Raw genomic sequence first — 22,872 nt, 5'->3', positions numbered from 1 at the left:
TCATCTGCTTTGGGGAAGTCACCCTCAACTGGACTTTCTTGCTTCTTTTTATGTATCCGATATATTGAACAGGGTGTGATAAATGGGCTGGTCCTGACATTGTTTATACACAACACCTTTATCAAGATATCCCACCAATCCCTGATATCTTGTACTTATTTTTGACCAATCCATATCCCAGGTGTGAGAATCCCCCACTTCCTGTAACAATTTACATGCCCTGAAACACCCTCATGGCTGATCAAAACCTCTCCATGTTCCTTTCCCAGGTTGAAATTCTGGCACTGTTCCATCATTACATCAGCACTGTACCACCAGTCCTTCCCCTTCAGGTACTAATATCAAAGGCTTTGTCAACTACAATTCTGTCAATAGTCTCCATGTTGCAGCCTTTGAGCTGGTAATCCACCTCTCGGATTCCCTTGGTGCCTGATGTAATTGCGAGTTATAGAAGCAAACTCTGTACTGCCTGAGTATGGTTATTATCCTGTTCCCTGGACCCACGGCCTGACAGTGAGACAAGAATCAGTGTAGTATTTACTCTTTCATAGTTTTCAGCTGCTTTAGATGGTACCACTTTGTGCACATTGGGCCTCGTTTCCCCAGGGACTGAAGCAAATAAACTGAAGGACTTACAGTCCACAATTGAGTTTGGCTCTTGCCATTTGGATTCAAAGGCATGCCCCTTTTTACCGTAATTTCGGACCACAAGCATGTCTCCCACTTGGTATTTAAATAGTCGCACCTTTTTCTCAGTGTTTTTTAATCTGCTTCTTTCCAAAGCTTTTGTGCTACAAACTGATTTATTTGCTATTGCCTGCTCCAGCTTCTTAGTACCACGTGATCCTCGTAACAGAGGGCACATACATGGCAATATCAGATGTTCTGATGTTCTCAACAATCTCCTGGTCATAGCCTGATATAGAGACACCCCAGTTGTTTTGTGTGGAGTCGAATGGATTACCATTAAACACATTGACAGTACATTATCCCACTGAGTGGGGTTCCAGAACATCAACTCAATAAAGCTTTAGTAGCAGTGATTGTGGTGTTAGAATGACAAGGGAAGGTCTCAATCCCCTTGGTGAACTGGTCCACCGTGGCCAGGGCGTAAGTGTGATTTCCTAGGCATGGGAGCAATGAAGTCCATCTGTAAGTGTGTCCAGGATCCCTCAGTTGGTGGGGCACTCTGGAGGAGACCTAGTCCATGTTGGGGGAGGGTTTGTGTCAGAGACATATCAAACACTGAGTCTGTGGAATTCACAGTTCTCCTGTCAGGCCACCTGGTGACTTTGAACTTCTACCAAGTTGTCTCAGCTGTATAATGGCTGCCAATCAATGTGAGTGAAAATGAGTAGCAGTTCCTCCCTTACTGTCAACGCTACAGTCCACTAGGAAGGCACCAGCTGACTTCTGGAACACCAGTAGATGGGACTGGTATGAAAAATAGGGCCATCCTGATGGCTGAGGGCCCTGCAGTGGCTTGTCTTGTTCATGCTACAATATCACCATTGTATATGGTGAATACTGCCATTGCAGGGTCACCAGGTCAATAAGAGGTACAAGGATGCAGCAGGCTACTGGAACTTTACGTTCATCTATAAATTCAGAGGACCCCTGACAATACCTCCCTTCTTGTGGCTGGGGACTTTAATAATAAAACAAGGCTGGCGGCGGTTCTTTTAAGGTGTCCATAATAATCTGAATTACAACCCTTGGATGAGGGGCTTACCGTCTGTGGTGAAATAGGTGTTCTTATTATATAGGGGGAGGGACTGCATTGTGTTGATGGCATAGGGCCAACAGGCTAAATGTTCAAAACCTGATGGTTTCTGTAACAGTAGTATGAGCGTGGCAGTCTCACTATACGGTGATGAATGATACTTACCTTCTGTGCAGTAATACATTCCAGCAACACAACCACAAATCCGGTGTGGGGTGAACCACGCACATGAAATGAGGATCCGTTGCTATACACTTCTGGGGCATCAATGATGGGTTCCATTTGAATGGGGTACAATTCAAAGTTCAATAGGGGCAATTGTAATTTGAGAATCTCCCTCTTGTTACAAAAGTTGAGGTAAAAGCATAGTTGGTCATGGTATGATATTGATGGGTCTCTTTAGCAATGCCAGAGTCCATTTGCTGATCTACTATGATTCGACCCTTGTTTCATTAACAGGTTTAGCGGTGAATGGGGAGAGTGTATAGTTGGGTGTTGTAAGCCAGTGATGAATGTGAACTGATGCACTGCTCAAAACATCACAAGTAGATTTCATTCACATGGAATATAAGCCTTCTTGGCCTGCATGGATCCGTGAGGCATAAGCAATGGGTTATAAGCCGCCTGCTCATTCCTGAATGGCAGGGATACTCTGGCTGGTCGCAACTACCTCAAGGTGGAAGAGTTGAGTTAGATCCAGAGTAGCCAGGAAAGTTGCCTGCAAGACAGCTGTTTAAGCTTGTCTACTATGTCACGATGGAACTCCATCAAGAGAGACGGGATATTGTCAGTCTTTCCCTCCAACAGCTCATAAGGTGGTTTCATCATCTCTGTAAATTCTGGGATGAAATCGAGGACTGAGTGGAGTGCCGTCTTCGTGACAGGGAGAGGCAGCCACTGTATGACTTCTACCTGTGGCTGTCTAGGACTTTTCCTGCCAGCGAGATAGGTAGCCCTAGAAAAGTGACACATTCTTTCAATAACTGAGCTTTGCGTGGGTTAAATTTAAGTCCTGTCTGGAGCATTGTGGTTAGCAGTTCATCAAGAAGGGAGAAATGTTTGTTTACAGTAGCGGTGGCCAAATGCAGATGGTACTGAAGCATCCTGTACTGAAGCAAACACTGTGGTTTCAAATTCTCTGAATGCCTGTGCTCTGCAATTGTTGAAAATGGGCTGGGCATTATGAAATCCCTGAGGCAATCTTGCCAAAATATAGCTTTGGCCCTCAAAGGTAAATGCAAACTTGTACTGATTTTACTTTTTAATTGGAATGCTCCAGAAGCTGTTTGCAATGTCCAGAGCCAAAAAGATACTTGGATCCAGTCAGTATTTGTGACAAAAGCATTGGCGATTCCCTCACAGCCAGGGACCAGGCTGGTGTTAAGAGTTAAGCTTGTGGTAATTGATGGTTAACCTTCAGCTACTGAGCAGTTTCTTTACAGGCCAAATAGGTGAGTTGCTCGTGAAAGTACCTGGCCTAACAACACCCTGCTGAAGGAGGGTTTGAATAGTGTCCCTGACATAAGGGTAGTGCACTCGGGGGATAGGGTAATGTTCAGCTGGTGTGTGATGGGGACGATTGATGAATTACTCCTGTCATTACCCGTGGTGAACACTATCATTCCCATCATTCTAGTGTTATTGTGGCTTGGAGGATCATAGGGTGAATGTTTCTTAATCGCGAAGACTGAATGAACATCGGAGGTCTTGTCAGTACCCTTCTCCCTACTAGCTGAGGAAATTGACTGCAAGCAGTTATTGTCATAATCAGTTATAGTTCAGTATTTAATTAACACTTCAATTCCCAAAATTCCCTTTCCATCTGGGGTAGTCATACAAACAGACAGGCCAGGCCTCTCACCAGTAATTGAGAAGCCTGTAGAAGCTGAATTTGTCACGCTCCCATTGAAGCTTGAGTGGCCTAGAGTGTGGGGGCAGGGGATGCAGGGAGCAAAGTTTCCTGCTATAACTGCAGTGGAATGGTCTATCTGACTAGTGACCACATGCACCCGCAACGGGGCCACCACCATGCTACAACCTCCAGCCCCATCCGAGTTGACCACTGTCACATTGTGGCCTTCGGCCCAATCCATTTGGATGGTTAGACCAACTGATCGCCCTAATAACTACAGCGAATGTGATCGGTGGGGAGGCGATCAAGTGTAGCCTATTTGATGCTCTTCCTGGTCGATTCCATTGATGTTAGAACATAAGAACTAGGAGCAGGAGTAGGCAATTCAGCCCCTTGAGCTGCTCTGCCATTCAATACAATCATGGCTGATCTCATTTCGTCCTCAACTCCAATTTCCTGCCCCCTCCCCATAACCTTTCAACCCATTACTAATTAAAAATCTATTTATCTCCTTCTTAAATTTATTCAGCATCCTGGCATCCACTGCACTCTGAGGTAGTGAATTCCACAGATTCACGACCCTTTGAGAAAAGCAATTCCTCCTCATATCTGATTTAAATGTACCACCCATTAGCCTAAAACTACGGCCCCTCATTCTGGAATGCCCCACAATGGGAAACATCTGCTCCACATCTACTTTGTCTATCCCCTGTAGCATCTTATATACCTCAATTAGATCTCCTCTGATCCTTCTAAACTCTAGTGAGTGTAGGCCTAAACTGATCAATCTCTCCTCATAAGACATGCCCAGCATCTCTGGAATCAATCTAGTGAACCTCCTGTGAACCGGCTGCAATGCAACTACATCTTTCCTCAAGTAAGGGGACCAAAACTGTGCACAGTACTCCAGGTGCGGTCTCACCAATGCCTTGTACAGTTACAACAACACTTCCCTATTTTTATACTCTATTCCTTTAGCAATAAATGACAAAATTCCTTTTGCCTTCCTTATTACCTGCATACTAGCTTTCAATGATTCATGCACAAGGACACCCAGATATCTCTGCACTGAAGCGTTCTGAAATTTCCCGCTATTTAAATAATAAGTTACCTTTTTATTCTTCTGACCAAAATGGGTAACCTCACATTTATCCACGTTACACTCCATCTGCCAAATTTTGGTCTGTTCACCTAACCTGTCCATATCCATTTGTAAATTTCTTATTCCTTCATTGCAACTTACTTTCCCACCTATTTTGGTGTCATCTGCAAATTTAGCTATAGTACCTCCTATCCCTGAATCCAAGTCATTAATATAGATTGTAAATAGTTGGAGCCCAAGGACTGAATCCTGTGGCACCCCACTAGTTACAGCTTGCCATTCAGAAAAAGACTCATTTATCCCGACTCTCTGGTTTCTGTTGGTTCGTCAATCCTCTATCCAAGCTAATATATTACCCCTAACTCCATGTGACCTTAATTAGTCAAACACGATTTACTGTTCATAAAACCATGCTGACCCTGATGGATTGCATTTGGCTTTCCAAATGCCTCATTACTACTTCCTTAATAATGGATTCCAGCAATTTCCCAACAGTAGATGTTAAACTAACTGGTCTATAGTTCCCTACTTTCTGCCTCCTTCCACTTTTTGAAAAAGAGTGTTATGTTAGCATTTTTCCAATCCATTGGAACCTTTCCACAATCCAGGGAAGTTTGGAATATTATAGCCAATGCATCCACTATCTCTGCTGCCACTTCCTTTAAGATCCTGGTATGTAGGCCGTCGGGTCCTGGGGACTTGTCACCGTTGGCCCTAAAGAGCTTCTCCTTCCTGCCACCTTCTCCTCGCCAAAGTCTATCCCACCTCAATGAGGGAACAGTGGGTAACAGGGTTTTGGAAAGGGGCCAGCGACAGATTATGTTGAAAGACATGGGTTTGGCCGTTACTATCATACATACCCCACACCGTGACCACTGCACTGTAGTGGGAGGGGATCACTTGGCACTTACACCCCACCCTTCAAACCCAAGGATACCATTTTGGTCCTTCTTTTGAGATATGGCCTTTGGGGCGTCTGCTCACAGAGTCTTTTACTGCCTCATATGTACATTGAGCAATTTCAACTATCTCTGACCACAGTAATTCCAAGTGGGTGGTTATATCCGTAGCCTTTACCAGTGGTTGAAACTGGGTTAGGAACATGGTTTAGATTTATATATGGTCCCTTCCCTGTGGCCTGTTGCGCGGTTGGTGGGCTCACTCATATCAATCATACAACTGATTGTTGAACAGATGCTGGGTGAGGTATTGCATGGAGGGAGTGATGGAGGATATGGAGGGAGGGCATGAGGGATGATTGGGTAGGAGGTGAGGGTAGGGTGCTCAGCCACAGATCTGGACCGAAGTACCAGCGAATGGAAGCAGACCTTCTAACCTGTCTGCTTTGACATCTGCTCACCTCCGTTTCTGCTTCTGGAAGTGGCAACCTCCACTCCAACCCACCCCTGTCACTGCACATGAATATACTGTCGACGAGCACTGCTGGGCAGGAGATGGGATCGTGACTTTGGGAAATGGTCTAACTCCCGATTCCCACCTCAAAGATGAAAATCAGGCCCTTCTACCCAGGAATATTTGGTACCCAGTCCTGTTATTTTTTGAGCCAGGTCTCTGTTATCGCCACGGCGTCATACTCCCATCTGTGCCTGCAGGTTCCCAACCTTATTTATGACACTTTTTGCTTGTACATACATGCAGAGTAAACCTAATTTAGACTTTATTGCATTCCCTCTTCTTCTGACCCCACCTAATATCTTGCTATTTCTTACTCTCATTTTGTCTGTCTCTCCCAATTATTTGTGCAACCTGTGTCTCCTTTCTTTTGTTATAACCTGGCTCCCAACCCCTGCCAGGTTAGCTTAAACCCCTCCAGAAGCACAAGCAAACCACCCTGTGAGGACATTGGTCATTATTTGCCTAAGAAGTTGTTTTTCTGTTGCACTGATGTCATGATATCTGTCTTGTGATGCAACAAGAGCAAATTCTTTAGCTTCAATAATCAAAATATGGCAGAAGCACTTACAATTAAAATGATCTTTTGTTATAAATATAACATTTATCCCACATTGCACAAGGTGTTAACAATTAAATAATTGTCAATCTTTTTACAATATTCTTTCAACTCTCAATACATATGTCTGATAGTGTTTCAAATACTTTAAATTAAATGCTGTATATGTGCTGCAGTCAGCAAAAGGTGATTACAAGGTCACTGTTTTTCAGTTTTCCTTCTGTCTCCAATCTAACTCAGTAGAGGAGGACATAAATAAATTCTTTGGGACAGGCAGATCAGATAAAGGGTTTTAATAAATTCATCAAAACATTGAAAGTACCCTGAATTTCATGGGAAATCCTTTTTACCACAAGGATCAAATGTATGCACAATAACCTATGGATTTTCTCTTGATCTTGATGTTTGTCTTTCTCTGTTCCCATAAATTAGGAGCGAGTTACCCAGTAGTGTAAGTAGATGGAATTATTCTAATCCATCAATTGTGAAAATAAGTGCCGACCACACAGATTAGTGGGAGATAATATTATTGGCACAAAGTCAAATGTAAGAACATTCCTCTCTTTTGGCCTGAGTCAACACAAGTGAGACTCTGAAGTTAGCACCTCCTTTAAAGACCAGATCATACCAAATGATTATTACTGAGGTGAAGTTTATTATTCCTTAATTATGACAACGATCCAAAATATTTATTTAGTTCCTCAATAGCATAGTGTGAAGCAATGCTTTAAGCAATTAAGACAAATCATCATCGGATTGAAATTCGATAAAGTTGGGAAACCAATGGAACCCCTTCAGAACCTCAGCCCCTATATCTCAGGAGGCACTTTAACTTTTGGTGATGGTGTAAATCATACTACATTGGCTCAACCACCCACTAAAGTACCTCCTGATTGCTGAAACAAAAATTGGGAAAGGTGTGAGCTAATATACCTTGTTTTATTCTATCGTTTAAAGCCAAAGTTACCCCTATAGAGTTTTTGTGCATCTTTTTAATGCTCATTTTCAATAAAATTGACAGACATTTCAGTGTGTTGAGAATATATCTGGTTGAGGTAAATTGGAATCAAAGATTGGCAGGCAAAAATGTAAAGAGGCGATGGTTCAGGAACAGTTGACATATATTCCCATGAAAGGGAAAGGTAAGGCAACCAAACTCCCTGGATGATGAAAGAAAACGGAAGAAGGATGAGTATGACAGATGTCAGGTTGATACTACAAGTGAGATCAGGCTGAATATAAAAAGTTCAGAAGAGAAGTGAGAAAGGAACTAAGAGAGGCAAAGAGATATTACAGGGAGAGACTGGCAGCTAACTTAAAAGATGAGTCCAGAAGTCTTCTATAGGCACACAAATAGTAAAATGCAGAAAAGACCAAAAATGGAGTGTTGGAGCTGATTAAGGACCAAAAAAGAGATCGACGAGTGAGGCAGATGACATGATTGAAATTCGTACCTTCCTTTACCAAGGAAAAGGATGCTGCCAAACTCATAGTGGAAGAGGAGGTATTTGAGGTATGAATAGGCTAATAATTGGTGAAGAAGGTGTAATTAGAAAGGCTGGCTGTACTTAAAAGTTGATAGGTCACCAGGACCAGATGGGGTGCATCCAAGTATCTGTGGAAATTAAGGGTGGAAGTTGTGGAGTTACTGGCACTCTCGGTGTCTGGCCCATTCCTCACTCCTGCACTGTGACGATCACCTGAGCCATCATCCACTTTATCGGGAGGTTGAAAATGGACCATGTTCGCAGGGAGATGATATGCAAGCCTTTAGATAAAGGGGGGGAAATCATGCCCAACAAAAACCTCATCTTGATGGCCGCCTTTGTGTGCAGCTGCATCAAGCTGTGCGTAGAGCTCAATACACAAACATCAAGTGTCACTACGTTCTGAGATTCTACCTGCTCCCGGTGTTGTGAAGGATGGGTCTGGCCACATTGCTGTGGAATGCTCCAAGTAGTTGGACCGAACTGTACAACCAGTCCCTCATGGAAAAATCTATGCAGAGAAACACCTTTGACCATAAGTCCATCAGGCTGTTTTTTTTAAATATTCATTTATGGGATGTGGGTGTCATTGCCTAGGCCAGCATTTATTGCCCATCCCGAATTGCCCTTGAGAAGGTGGTGGTGAGTTGCCTTCTTGAACCACTACAGTCCATGTGGTGTAGGTACGCCCACAGTGCTGTTAGGAAAGGAGTTCCAGGATTTTGACCCAGTGATAGTGAAGGAATGGCAATATATTTCTAAGTCAGGATGTTGGGTGGTTTGGAAGGGGACTTCCAGGGGGTGATGTTCCCATGTGTCTATTGCCCTTGTCCTTCTAGATGGTAGCGGTCGTGGGTTTGAACGTTGCTGTCTAAGGAGGCTTAGTGAGTTGTTGCAGTGCATCTTGTAAATGGTACACACCACTGTCACTGTGTATTGATGGTGGGAGGGAGTGAATTTTTGTGGTGCCAATCAAGTGGGCTGCTTTGTCCTGGATGCTGTCAAGCTTCTTGAGTGTTGTTGGAACACGTAACATCCTAGCGGCCCTGCGGGAAAAGGAAATGGTGGATCCTGTCGGATGGTTCCCTGAGCAGACTATTAAAGTCATGTTGCAGAATGCCCTATCACCAGAACTTTCAAACAAGCACCAAGATGTAGCTTAGCTGGTAGTGAGAGGCCCTCCCTGTCAGATCCTTCCTACATGCTTGGAGTCTCACCCCTTCCACATGTTGCCTTTGAGGTGGCTGTGGTGGGGAAGAGACCGTTGACCACCTCCTTATGGAATGTGCCTTTGCAAAGAAGAGAAATGCATTGATTTTTGTTGAGGTTCATCCCGAGCAACTCCATGATTCAGGACTCTGTGCTCGACGGGCTATTCCCAGGGATGCACACCAAGACAAACATCAACTGCAGCTGGAGGATCGACAACTCGGTGAAAGATGCTCTTTGGTCTGCCCGAAACTTTTTGGCCTTCCAGTGTAAAGAGTTGTCCCCAACCGAGTGTTTCAGACTGGCACATTCCAAAGTCCAGCACTATGAGCTGAGAGATGCACTGAAGCTTGGGGCAGACACCGCAGAGGTGCAATGGGAAAAAGTTACTCATGAAAACCTTTTAGTCACGGTGCATAGGGCGGGTTTTGGAATTGTATGGAACCTCTCGGATTCACATTGAATGTATACAGACCATGTTACTTGCGCCACAATTGTACTGAAGCACCTCCGACTGCAACATGACCTTTGTAGATAATTTAAATATTATTGCACTTTCTGTAATGACCATTTGAAATGTTTGTAATGTTCTTTTTATTGTATATAAGCACCTCAGAGTGCAACATGATATATGTAAAAAAAAACTTGAATATCATAGCACTTTGTGTGATAGCCATTTTGGAAATGTCTTGTTCATTCAGAGCTTATGAATAAAATATATTTTTGCAAGAAAATATTAATTTTCCAATCCACTTTAGAAAGAGGAGTTGTGTTAGAGGATTGAAGAATTGCAAATGTTCAGAAAAGGGTGTAAAGATAAACGCAGCATCTTGCAAGCCAGTCAGTTTAATCTCGATGGTGAGAAAACTTTTAGAAATGACACAATTAGCTGTCACCTGTACAAGTGGGTCTGGGCAGAGTAGAGAGAAAAACTGTTCACATTGGCGAAAGAATCAAGAACCAGAGGACCCTAATATGGGATGACTGGCAAAAGAACCAGTGGCGACATGAGGAACACCTTTTGATGCAGCGTGTGGTTAGTATCTGGAATGCACTGCCTGAGAATGTAGTGGAGGCAGATTCAATTATGGATTTCAAAAGGGAATTGGATATGCATGTGAAGAGACAAAAAAGTGCAGGGCTATGGGGAAAGGGCAGGGTAATGGGTTAGCTGATTTGTTCTTGCTGAGAGCTGGCATGGACTCAATGGGCCAAATGGTCGCCTGTCTTGTAACATTCTGAGGTAGGTAAATTTGTCTGTAGTAGTGGTAGTAGTGGACAGTGACAAAAACCTTCTGAAACCGGAAGTGTGGGACTACATTTAAAGATTGTCTTGGCTCGATAAATTTAGCAGACGGACTACCCTTTTAGATACTGCCATCCTCCTTCAGAGACCACCAATTTGACTGAACTGATTATTTCTTTCCTAATGATACTATTTGTAAAGTAAAGCATATCCCTTGAAGGCATGTGTAGCAGATGCTTCTCATTGATCTTAACTACAGTTTAGAATAGCATACCCATTGTAGCTTGGAAAGTAAAGTTTTTCTCTTGTTAATGGAGAGCAATGATACAGGGATGATCCCTAGAATTTGAGAGTCTTTAACCTTGGGTAAACCCTAGCTAATTTTACCTGATCAGTTAATCATTGAACTCATCTTCATTGCAGGGTTTCTTCTTAAAACTCTTATTTATCCGTCTCAAAGGAGTAATACATTATAGTGACATAAGGCATGAGATGCTCTTGACGGGCTGAATCTTACTTTAGGCTTTGGGAACCCGATGTTGGGACTACATAAGGGTCCTGAGCCCACACTTGCTGGCAGTGGTATTGTCTCTGGAGGCAGCCTCCTAATTAGAGGTTCAATTAGAGGACTGGCAATTCTGAAGCTTTGGCGCCCCCACTGAGAGAGGTGGGCGCTGCTGAGATAGCTAGGAGACTGTGGAGAGGTAAGCATTATTTAAATTTCTGGATGGCCAAGGTCAAAAGGCCCTCATGATCTGAAGAGAAGCTGGTTGCCTCCATGTGCTCTGTGGGCGCTGCCGACAGCTAGCTTAATTACCCCTAATAGGGGTCTTAATTATGCAGATTGGCTGCTTGCCTCCTTAGAGTGGTCAGCCGATCCACCTTGCAGCCCATCGCTGTGAAACCTCCCTGGCAGCAGGATATCAATGGGGAGCCGTCTTCATGCAGTCCCTCGCTATTTTACTGGCACCCATGCCTCTGTTGCTGCCAACTGGTGGCTGGTAAGCTTTAGTCCAACGTACTACGGTTCCAAAAGAAGCCTGTATGGCAGTACAGGAACAGCTTCATTCACTGACTTCTGGTTAACTTTTTAATGGTGGATCATAATTGGTGGAAGCATTAAAAAACCATTCAAAACTGAAGGCTGAATTTTAACTTCCTAAACCAGTGGGCTGGGGAACTAATCGTCTAGCAAAAATCAGGGTTTTTTAATATTCATTCTTGGGATGCTAGTGTCATTGGGAAGGCCATCATTTATTGCCCATCCCTAATTACCCTAGAGCAGTTGATGGTGAGTCACCCACAACTGAGTGCCTTGCTAGGCCATTTCAATGGCTACTTAAGATTCAACCACATTGTAGGCCAAACAAAGTAAGGAAGGCAGATTTCCTTTCCTAAAGGGCCCGAGTGAACCAGATCGTTCTTTTAATGACAATCTGAAAGTTTCATGATAATTAATGAGACTGGTGTTTTATTCCAGGCATATCAATTAATTGAATTGAAGTTCTTCCAGTTGCTTTGGTTGGATTTAAACTTGTACATCCCCAGAGCCTCTGGAATACTAGTCCAGTAACATTACTACTATGCTACTATTGGTCATTTATAATGAAACTGTTTACCTTCATTTTTACAGCCATTCTATTTTTAACTGAAGTCCGCGGGTTTATCAGGTCTTGTAAAACTCGGTATCTTATGTTATGATTGGGTGAGGAGGAGTGAGTTTGCTTACTTTCAATTCAGCCCCCTTGGGTGGTTGCAACAATGGTTTTAAAACTTCCTTGCCCTATAAATGCCTTTTCCAATCCAAATTTATTTATTTGTCAATAAGGAGCCAGATTAACTAGGTTTTTCTCGAGTCAAAGAGAGAATGAGCTTATTAGTTAGTAAATCTGAGAAATAATAATAAAGATGCGATAACACACACATGCAGATATTAGAAGTAAGAAAGTTGGAATCCAATAAAAGTTAAAAGAATATACATCATAGTCCTTTGCTTGTCTTTGAGGTTGTTGAACGTTGTGGCCATTTGAAGTTAGGTGGTTTATTGTAGAATTCTGGAGTTGACGTGGTTCAGGCCTGCACTTTGTTGAAGGCACCCTTTTAGTTTCCAGAGAGAGCTTTCCTGCTCTTTTCCAGCACTGTTTTAGATGTCTGTTTCTCCTCCTGCTTGTTCTTTCTCCTGCTTGGTAGGACAGGTTTTTAAAACTCTTCTCTGTATGTTCCCAGAAGGGAAGTTGATTAGCATGCCTTGCATTCATTGTTGTAGACCATGTAATCCCATTTCTGATCTTTTCATCTCCGAACATTTGACACATTTCAAGATATATATCAACAGGAGATGAGGTTTATTTTGTCTTCCAAAGGGATAGTATCAGGAATTCCTGATTAAAGTCTAGCATTTTGCATCTTTAATGCTTTCCTTTCAAGAGTATCCCTGTTTGAAGTGGACATTGACACCCCCTCAGATGTGAAATTTCATGTAACAGGTCTGCAGTGTAATTCATGTAGGCTTTTCAGAGAAATGGCCAACTTAAAGTATCAGCCATAGGTGATCATGGCAGCTGTTTTTTGACCAGTATATTTTCTTGTTTTTTTTTAAACAGTTCAATATGTGGCTAGTTGAAGTTGTAGGTAGCTTTCACTCAGTGTTACAATCCCAGCTGATCTTAAGACTAGACAAATCGGATCCCAGAGCGAAATCTAGCTTGATAGATCCTAACTTTTTTTTTTAGAAACCATGGAGGAAAGTCAGTGAACAAATTCACAGGAATCTGCTGATGAACTTTTGATGCCACAAATAAAACATTTATTAAACAAGAAAAGTGAACAATATTACAGCAGACAGAAAGGTTGGAAAGATCTCAAAACCAACACAAGAAAATGATTCAAATCACACTATTTATTTACCCCAGCATGTCTTTACAAACACAAACAAATTCAGACAGATAAACAATTTACAATAACTATCTTATACTCTAACATTCAGGTTAAGTATGAGCTACATGCACTCATAGGCTCATAGACGTTTACAGCACAGAAAGAGGCCATTCGGCCCATTGTGTCCGTGCCAGTCAACAAAGATCTGACTACACTAGTCCCATTTTTCAGACCTTAGCCCATAGCCCTGGAGGCTACATCAATGCAAGTGAATATCTAAATACTAAAATGTTATGAGAGTTTCTGACTCAACCACCCTTTCAGGCAATGAGTTCCAGACTCCCACTACTCTCTGGGTGAAAATAATTCTCCTCAACCCCCCTCTTAGCCTTCCACCTTAAATCTATGCCCCCTGGTCACTGACCCCTCTACTAATGGAAAAGGTGTCTTCCTATTCACCCAATCAATGTCCCTGATAAACTTATACACCTCCATCAGGATCAGGGCCCCTCTCAACCTTCATTGCTCCAAGGAAAAGAACGCCAGCCTGTCCAATCTTTCCTCATAGCTCAGAACCTCCAGTCTAGGCAGCATTCTGGTAAATCTCCTCTGTACTCTCTCCTGTGCAATCATTTCCTTCCTATAATGTGGTAACCAGAACTGCGCACAGAACTCCGGCTGTAGCCTAGCCAGTGTTTTATACAGTTCCAGCATAACCTCCCTGCTCTTGCATTTTATGCCTTGGTGAATAAAGGCAAGTATCCCATATGCCTTAACCACCTTATCTACCTGCCCTGCTCCCTTCAGGAATCTGTAGATATGCATGCCAAGGCCCCTCTGATCTTCAGTACTTTCCAGGACCCCACCATTTATAGTGTAATGCCTTGCCTTGTTAGCCCTCCCCAAGTGCATTACCTTACACCTTTCCAGGTTTAATTCAATTTGCCACTGCTCTGCCCACCTGACGAGTCCATTGACATTCTCCTGCAGTTTGCAGCTATCCTCCTTACTATTTATATGTTATCTGCGAACATTTTGATCATACTTCCTACGTTTAAGTCCAAATCATTTATGTACACCACAAACAGCCAGGGCCCTAGCACTGAGCCCTGTGGAACCCCACTGGAAACAGACTTCCAGTCACAGAAACATCCCTCTACTGTCACCCTCTGCTTCCTGCCTTTCAGCCAATTTTGGATCCAATGTGCCACAAAACCTCGGTTCCAATGGGCTCTTACTTTCTTGACCATTCTGCCATGAGGAACCTTATCAAAGGCCTTGCTAAAGCCCATATAGATCACATGAAATGAATTACCCTCATCAATACTCGTAGTTACCTCCTCAAAATCTTGATCAAATTTGTCAAGCATGACCTTCGCTGAACAAATCCATGTTGCCTATCCCTGATTAACACATGTCTCTCCAAGTGCAGATATAGTCTGTCCCTCAGAATTCTTTCTAGTAACTTCCCCACCACCAAGATTAGGCTGACTGCCCTGTAATTTCCTGGTCTATCTTTTCATTCCTGCAGTGCATCTTATAGATGGTACACACTTCTACTGTGCGTCGGTGGTGGAGGAAGTGAATATTTGTGGATGTGGTGCCAATCAAGTGGACTGCTTTGTCCTGGATGGTGTCCAGCTTCTTGAGTGTTGTAGGAGCTGCCCTCATTCAGGCAATTGGGGAGTAATTCATCACGCTCGTGACTTGTGCTTTGTAGATGGTGGGTAGGTTTTGGGGAGTCATGAGGCGAGTTATTCATTGCATGATTCCTAGCCTCTAACCTGCTCTTGTAGCCACAGTATTTCTATGGCTAGTCCAGTTCAATTTCTGGTCAATGGCTACCCGCAGGATGTTGATAGGGGATTCAGTGATGGTACTGCTATTGAACATCAAGAGGTGATGGTTGGATTCTTTCTTGTTGGAGATGGTCATTGCCTGACACTTGTGTGGCGCAAGTGTTACTTGCCACTTGTCAGCCCAAGCCTGGATATTGTCCAGGTCTTGCTGCATTTGGGCATGGTCTGCATCAGTATCAGAGGAATCACGAATGGTGCTGAACATTGTGCAATCATCAGCGAACATCCCCACTTCTGACCTTTATGATGGAAGGAAGGTCATTGATGAAATAGCTGAAGATGGTTGGGCCGAGGATACTACCCTGAGGAACTCTTGCAGTGATGTCCTGGAGCTGAGATGACTGACCTCTAACAACCACAACCACCTTCCTTTGTGCTAGGTATGACTCCAACCAGCAGAGAGTTTTACCCCTGATTCCCATTGATTCCAATTTTGCTAGGGCTCCTTGATGCCACACTCGGTCAAATTTGGCCTTGATGTCAAGGGCAGTCACTCTCACCTCACTTTGGGAGTTCAGCTCTTTTGTCCATGTTTGAACCAAGGCTGTAAAGAGGTCAGGAGCTGAGTGGCCCTGGTGGAACCCAAACTGGGCATCAGTAAGCAGGTTATTGCTAAGCAAGTGCCATGATAGCACAGTTGATGACCCCTTCCATTTCTTTAATGATGATGGAGAGTAGGCTGACAGGGCGGTAATTGGCCAGGTTGGATTTGTCCTGCATTTTGTGTACAGGACATACCTGGGCAATTTTCCATATAGCTGGGTTGATGCCAGGGTTGTAGCTGTACTGGAACAGCTTGATGAGGGGCGCGGCAAGTTCTGGAGCACAGGTCTTAAGTACTATTGCTGGAATATTGTTAGGGCCCATAGCCTTTGCAGTAACCAGTGTCTTTAGCTGTTTCTTGATATCATGTGGAGTGAATCGAATTGACTGAAGACTGACATCAGTGAGGCTGGGGACCTCCAGAGGAGGCTAGATAGATCATCCACTCGGCACTTCTGGCTGAAGCTTGTTCAGAATGCTTCAGCCTTATCTTTTGCACTGCTGTGCTGTGCTCCTCCATCATTGAGGATGGGGATATTTGTGGAGTCTCCTCCAGTGAGTTGTTTAATTGTCCACCACCATTCACGACTGGATGTGGCAGGACTGCAGAGCTTAGATCTGTCTATCACTTGCAGCTTATGTTGTTTGTCACGCAAGTAGTCCTGTTTTATCACTTCACCAGGGTGACACCTCATTTTTAGGTATGCCTGGTGCTGCTCCTTGCTGCTCCTTGCATGCCCTCCTGCACTCTTCATTGAACCAGTGTTGATCCCCTGGCTTGATGGTAATGGTAGAGTGGGGGTTATGCTGGGCCATGAGGTTACGGAATGTGTTTGAGTACAATTCTACTGCTGCTGATGGCCCACAGCGCCTCATGGATGCCCAGTCTTGAGTTGCTGGATCTGTTCAAAATCTATCCATTTATCATGGTGATAGTGCCACACAACATGATGGAGGGTATCCTCAATGTGAAGGCGGGACTTCGCCTCCACAATGACTGTGGTGGTCTCTCCTACCGATACTGTCCTGGACAGATGCATCTGCGGCAGTCAGGGTGGTGAGGATGAGGTCAAGTATGTTTTTCCCTCTTGGTTTCTTCACCACTGGCTGCAGATGCAGTCTAGCAGCTATGTCATTTGGGACTTGGCCAGCTCGGTCAGTAGTGGTGCTACCGAGTCAGTCTTGGTGATGGACATTGAAGCTCCCCCATCCAGTGAACATTCTGTGCCCTTGCCATCTTCAGTGTTCCTCCAAGTGATGTTCAACATAGAGGAGCACTGATTCATCAGTGGAGGGAGGGCAGTACATGGTAATCAGTAGGAGGATTCTTTGCCCATGTTTGACCTGATGCCATGAGACTTCATGGGGTCCAGCATCGATGTTGAGGACTCCCAGGGCAACTCCCTCCTGACTGTATACCACTGTGCCGCCACCACTGTGCCGCCACCCCTGCTGGGTCTGGTGCTGGTGCTGGGGATGGTGCAGAGGGCACAAGTCCTATCTGCCAAGAGCTGCCGGCCAATCAGAAGTCAGCAGCTTTATTGAATGGCAATGCAAGTGAGGGTAGGCGGTGGCTACTGCTGGTATGCCACCCAGGCAAGGCGTAGGATTGGTACTGGATACCATGCTAGAGGTAAGGGATGGCGGTTTTCTTAATGCAAAATTTATGTTCCACTCTGGTTGTTACAGTTTTATTAAGTTTAGTTAACCAAATGAATATTACAATCTAATTACGATGTAAAATTTTGGGAGTTGATACTGTAGAAGCTTTGGCAACTTGCTGCAGTGCAGTACTGCTATAGATGAGACATGTTGCACCTGTGGAGCATTGATGGTGAAGGGTATGGATATTGAGGCTAGTGGATGAGGTGTCAATCAAGGGGATTGTGTTGTTCTGGATAGTGTTGGGTTCTTGAGTGTTGTAGCAGCTGTACTCACCCAGGGAAGTAGTGTTCCATCACACTCTTGACTTATGCCTTGTAGATGGTGGAGAGATTTTGGGGCATTAGTAAGTGCCACTCAACACAAAATAGGAATCAAAACAAAAAAAGGCAAAATAGAGATTGCTTCCTTTTTGCAGCTTCAGGAAGACATTTAAAAACATGCTTTTATGTGATGCTTATTGCAGATTCCCTTACTGATGGCCCTTCTGGAATATTTGCCAAGTGATGCCAGTGCAAGTTTTTGTTCAACTCTTTAGGCAGTGATTAAATGTTTTGTGCTTTGATGAAAAGCCTATGTTTTATTTTGGGAAAGTTGCTTTATTAATGAAACTTGGGAGTATTCTGGAACAGTTGTAATTGGACTTCCTAGCAAGCGTTTTAGTTCTGAGAAATGCCCATGTGACTTGAGGTTGCTATGGGGATTAAAGTTAAAAAGCAAAGGGTAAGTAGACAGCTAATTCAGAGATTGAATTACAGTTGGTCTTGGAACCTGCAGTTGGAGAACACAGACATAAATCTTGATGTAGGTTCAGTTGAGTGGAAAGTGAGAGATTCTATTCACTGGAGGCCAAGTTGGAAAGGCTGAGATTGCATGTGGTGCCACATTTGTGCGGGAAATAATGTGAGTATTTGTAACTACATGAGGCGATTTGTTGTATTGACTATTTAAAGTGAAATATGCCTTTTTAATTCAAAATATCATTTGCCTGATAATCGATGTTTGAATTATGTTGATTTTAGTTGGTCATAGTTTTATAAAGTGAAATCTTATCCATCGGTTTTCTTCCTATTGCTGTCATAGGGATTCCTTTTTTTTAAAAAAAACAAGTTATCAGTCACCAAGGGGATAATAACACTTGTACATATTTTGGAATGTGTATACTTATTTCTAATTTTATTTTGAAGCTTTGTAAAATAGAATAAGAGGAATATATTGCGCAAGAGAGGTTCCTAATTCTTATAATTGTCTAAATGAATATAGCCTATTAGTTCACACCTAGTAGTTTACATCCTTGCTCTCATTGGTCTGAAAGCCAGTGTTCTTGGGTTGTGAAAGGCTGTGTCATACGTGAAAGAAATTGAAGACATGCAAAAACATTTCAATACACAAGTATTCAATGAGTTACCCTGCCAAACAATTTACAATTAATGAAACTGGAAGTAGATTGAGCAAGTTGGTCACATGAGTTGCATATTTGTGCAATTCAATAACTTTCTGAAAGATATTCCATATATTTATGTTGTAAATGATGTTGGAAAATATAACCAATCTTCCTTGGTGTTAAGTCGTTATTTATTTCTGTAAATATATATAATTGCTTTTGTGTAGGTAGAGACCATTCCTGATGCCCTTAATGATGTGAGATGGTGCACATGGTTATTGCGGTTGATTGGAAGGTTTTAGATAAACTTAATTCATGCATTAACTATTATTCTACCATCATCCATTCTGATCCCCAGAATATCCTATGGCTGTTATTTGGCGTTGGAATCATTCCAGAGTTGAGGATTCAGATAATAACCTTAGATAATGTTTAATTACACATAATATTGGCCCTGAAATTATATCACAAGATAGTATCATACAGACATTTATCTGTTTGTTTAAAATTCCTCTGTCCACTCTTTTACTGGACTTGCTTACCTGATATTTTAAACTTTTGCATGCTTCTGCTAATATAATGGAGCGAGGATTTTCAGATGAAATGCAGAAAATGTTTGTATGATTATTTGTGTGTGGTATAATTTGGAAGCTGTTGTTTTCACTTCCACTTCAATGAAAAATTTCTTTTAGAAATTGTAAATTAACTGTGGTTAAAATAAATGTTGATGCAGAAATTCACTGCTATATTGACTTGCATTGATTTATATTAAATGTTTTTGTTTGTTTAAGTAGCAGATCTTTGATTTGATAATAGTTTGGCTCTATTAAGTTTTTGTATGTGTTTATTTGCTTGTAGTGTTCTACAGTGTACTGAAAATGTTCTTGCCGGCGACACTGCTCGAAGCCATCAGTGTTCTGTTTGTAACATCTCCTTCAGCTCTGAGTCAAGGTTTTGTATTGAACCACATTTGTCCATTTTGTAACCCTTTTCCGTTTCCTATAGCAGCTTGTTTTCCAACCTTGGCTGCTTGCATGCAAATTAAAATGCAAATATGAAAGTAACACTGCCTTGCTTCTTCCCTACCCTGGTTGGGCAAAGCATGATGGAAGTCAGAGACTCTGCTGTGTAGCATGTATTAACCTGGTCTGCATGCAATAGAAAGATGCTACGTCCTTATCACATTGTGGTTCTTACCAACTCTCTACCACAGTTTTGAGCAGCATAAGGAAGCCTGCAAAGGGGATGCCAGGTTTGTTTGCAAGGCTGATAGCTGTGGGAAAAGATTCAAGAGCAAAGATGCCTTAAAGAAGCACAAAGAGAATGTGCACACAGGTAAGAACACTGAGCAAAGGAAAGAATGATCCAAACCCAATGAATGGAGGAAATATTGACAGATTAAGCATATACAAAAATGTGTAGCTTGATTTGAGATTTTCATTTATCCTGATAAAGGAGTACATTATAATTATTTGATTATAGTTTATATTCAAGGATTAAATCTGACACAATAGTTTTTTTTTATTCGTGACTCAAGCCCCTATGCACTGCTGGAGGTAGAGAAGTATGTCCTCCACCGTGGGATGTTTTTGTTTGCATTAAAGATACTGGTGCTCATGAATTTGATTTGTTTATTTTCAGGGTAAATTTCAGAGTAGTGGCAGTGCTAAAACAAATGCACATGTACACAAGGCAACCTCCTGCTGATTACCACCTACCACCACTCCCTCATGGAGTACTCCTCCATGTCACATACCTCTTGCAAAACGCACTGAGGGTAAAAAGGACACAAACTGAACTCGGGGTGGCAGGCTTCAATAGCTATCAGTAAAAGAGACTCATTGTACTACTACTGAACGAGCTGGCTGAGGCCTGAAGGACATAGATGCCAAACCAGTCCTGCAGCAGGTGGTGAGAGAACCAGCATGAGGGAAAACTTTACGTGAACCTCACCCTTACTAATCTACCTGTCTCACGTATATCTCTCCATGATAGGACTGACTGGCCCCAGCACAATACTTGTGGAGACAAAATCTCATCTTCATACTGAGAGCACCATATTGTGTGGCACTATCACTGTATTAAATGAGAGAGGTTCAGAACAGATCTAGCAGCTTAATACAAGGGAACATAAGAACTAGGAGCAGGAATAAGTAATGCAACCCCTCGAGACTGCCCTGCCATTCATTACGATCATGGCTGATCTCATTTCGACCTCAACTCCAATTTCCCGCCCTCTCCCCATAACCTTTCAACCCATTGCTAATTAAAAATCTGTCCATCTCCTCCTCAAATTTATTCAGTGTCCCGGCACTCTAAGGTAGTGAATTCCACAGATTCACGACCCTTTGAGAAAAGTAATTCCTCCTCATCGCTGATTTAAATGTACCGCCCCTTAGCCTAAAGCTATGGCCTCTTGTTCTAGAATGCCCCACAAGGGGAAACATTCATTCCACGCCTACTTTATCTATCCCCTTTAGCATCTTATATACTTCAATTAGATCTCCTCTCATCCTTCTAAACTCTAGTGAGTATAGGCCTAAACTGATCACTCTCTCCTCATAAGACAAGCCCAGCATCTCTGGAATCAATCTAGTGAACCTCCTGCAATGCAACTACATCCTTCCTCAAGTAAGGGGACCAAAACTGTGCACAGTGCTCCAGGTGCGGTCTCACCAATGCCTTGTACAGTTGCAACAACACTTCTTTATTTTTATATTCTATTCCTTTAGCAATAAATGGCAAAATTCCATTTGCCTTCCTTATTACCTGCATTCTAGCTTTCAGTGATTCATGCACAAGGACACCCAGATATCTCTGCACTGAAGCATTCTGAAGTTTCTCTCTATTTAAATAATAAGTTAACCTTTTTATTCTTCCGACCAAAATGGGTAACTTCACACTTATCCACGTTACACTCCATCTGCCAAATTTTGGTCTGTTCACCTAACCTGTCCATATCCATTTGTAAATTTCTTATTCTTTCATTGCAACTTATTTTCCCACCTATTTTTGTGTCATCTGCAAATTTAGCTATAGTACCTCCTATCCCGGAATCCAAGTCATTAATATAGATCGTAAATAGTTGGAGCCCAAGGACTGAACTCTGCGGCACCCGACTAGTTACAGCTTGCCATTCAGAAAAAGACCCATTTATCCCGACTCTCTGGTTTCTGTTGGTTCGCCAATCCTCTATCCAAGCTAATATATTACCCCTAACTCTGTGTGATCTTATCTTGTGTATTAATCTTTCGTGCGGCATCTTATCAAAGGCCTTCTGGAAGTCCAGATATACTACATCCACAGGATCCCCATTATCCGCTTTGCTTGTCACATCTTTAAAGAACTCTATAGCGAATTAGTCAAACATGATGTACTCTTCATAAAACCATGCTGACCCTGATGGATTGCATTTTGACTTTCCAAATGCCCCATTACTACTTCCTTAATAATGGATTCCAGCAATTTCCCAATGGTAGACATTAAGCTAACTGGTCTATAGTTTCCTACTTTCTGCCTCCCCCCCTTTTTTGAATAAGGGTGTTATGTTAGCATTTTTCCAATCCATTGGAACCTTTCCAGAATCCAGGGAATTTTGGAATATTTTAGCCAATGCATCCACTATCTCTGCTGCCACTTCCTTTAAGACCCTGGGATGTAGGCCATCAGGTCCTGGGGACTTGTCACCCTTTAATCCCAATAGTTAGCTCAGTACTTTTTCTCTGGTTGATTGTTCTAAGTTCCTACTTTTCCATCTCCTCTGCACTACCTGTTACTATTGGGGTGGTACTAGTGTCCTCCACTGTGAAAACTGAGGCCAAATATTGATTGAGCGTCACTGCCTTTTCACATTCCCTACTATTAACTCCCCCGTCTTGTCCTCCAAGGGATGAACATTCACCTTAGCTACTCTCCTTTTGTATACTTGTAGTAGCTTTAGCTATCAATTTTTACAT

The 22,872-nt window shown here is 42.7% G+C and overlaps 1 protein-coding gene across 6 annotated transcripts in view; it reads left to right on the top strand.

Annotated features, from left to right (window-relative positions):
* The window catches only part of prdm5 (PR domain containing 5), a 350,538-nt gene that overhangs the window by 54,919 nt on the left and 272,747 nt on the right, over positions 1–22,872 (top strand). For all 6 annotated transcript variants that reach the window (XM_041197058.1, XM_041196880.1, XM_041196967.1 and 3 more), the window contains exons 6-7: positions 19,775–19,867; positions 20,130–20,251. In XM_041197058.1, the coding sequence (XP_041052992.1) occupies positions 19,775–19,867; positions 20,130–20,251 (215 nt within the window). The remainder of the gene's footprint in view (positions 1–19,774; positions 19,868–20,129; positions 20,252–22,872) is intronic.

This window comes from Carcharodon carcharias, chromosome 1, assembly GCF_017639515.1.
Source record: "Carcharodon carcharias isolate sCarCar2 chromosome 1, sCarCar2.pri, whole genome shotgun sequence".
In the NCBI taxonomy this organism is placed as follows: Eukaryota; Metazoa; Chordata; class Chondrichthyes; order Lamniformes; family Lamnidae; genus Carcharodon; species Carcharodon carcharias.
The sequence above is the reverse complement of the archived record's forward strand: the minus strand, read 5'-3'. Positions and strand labels throughout refer to the sequence as shown.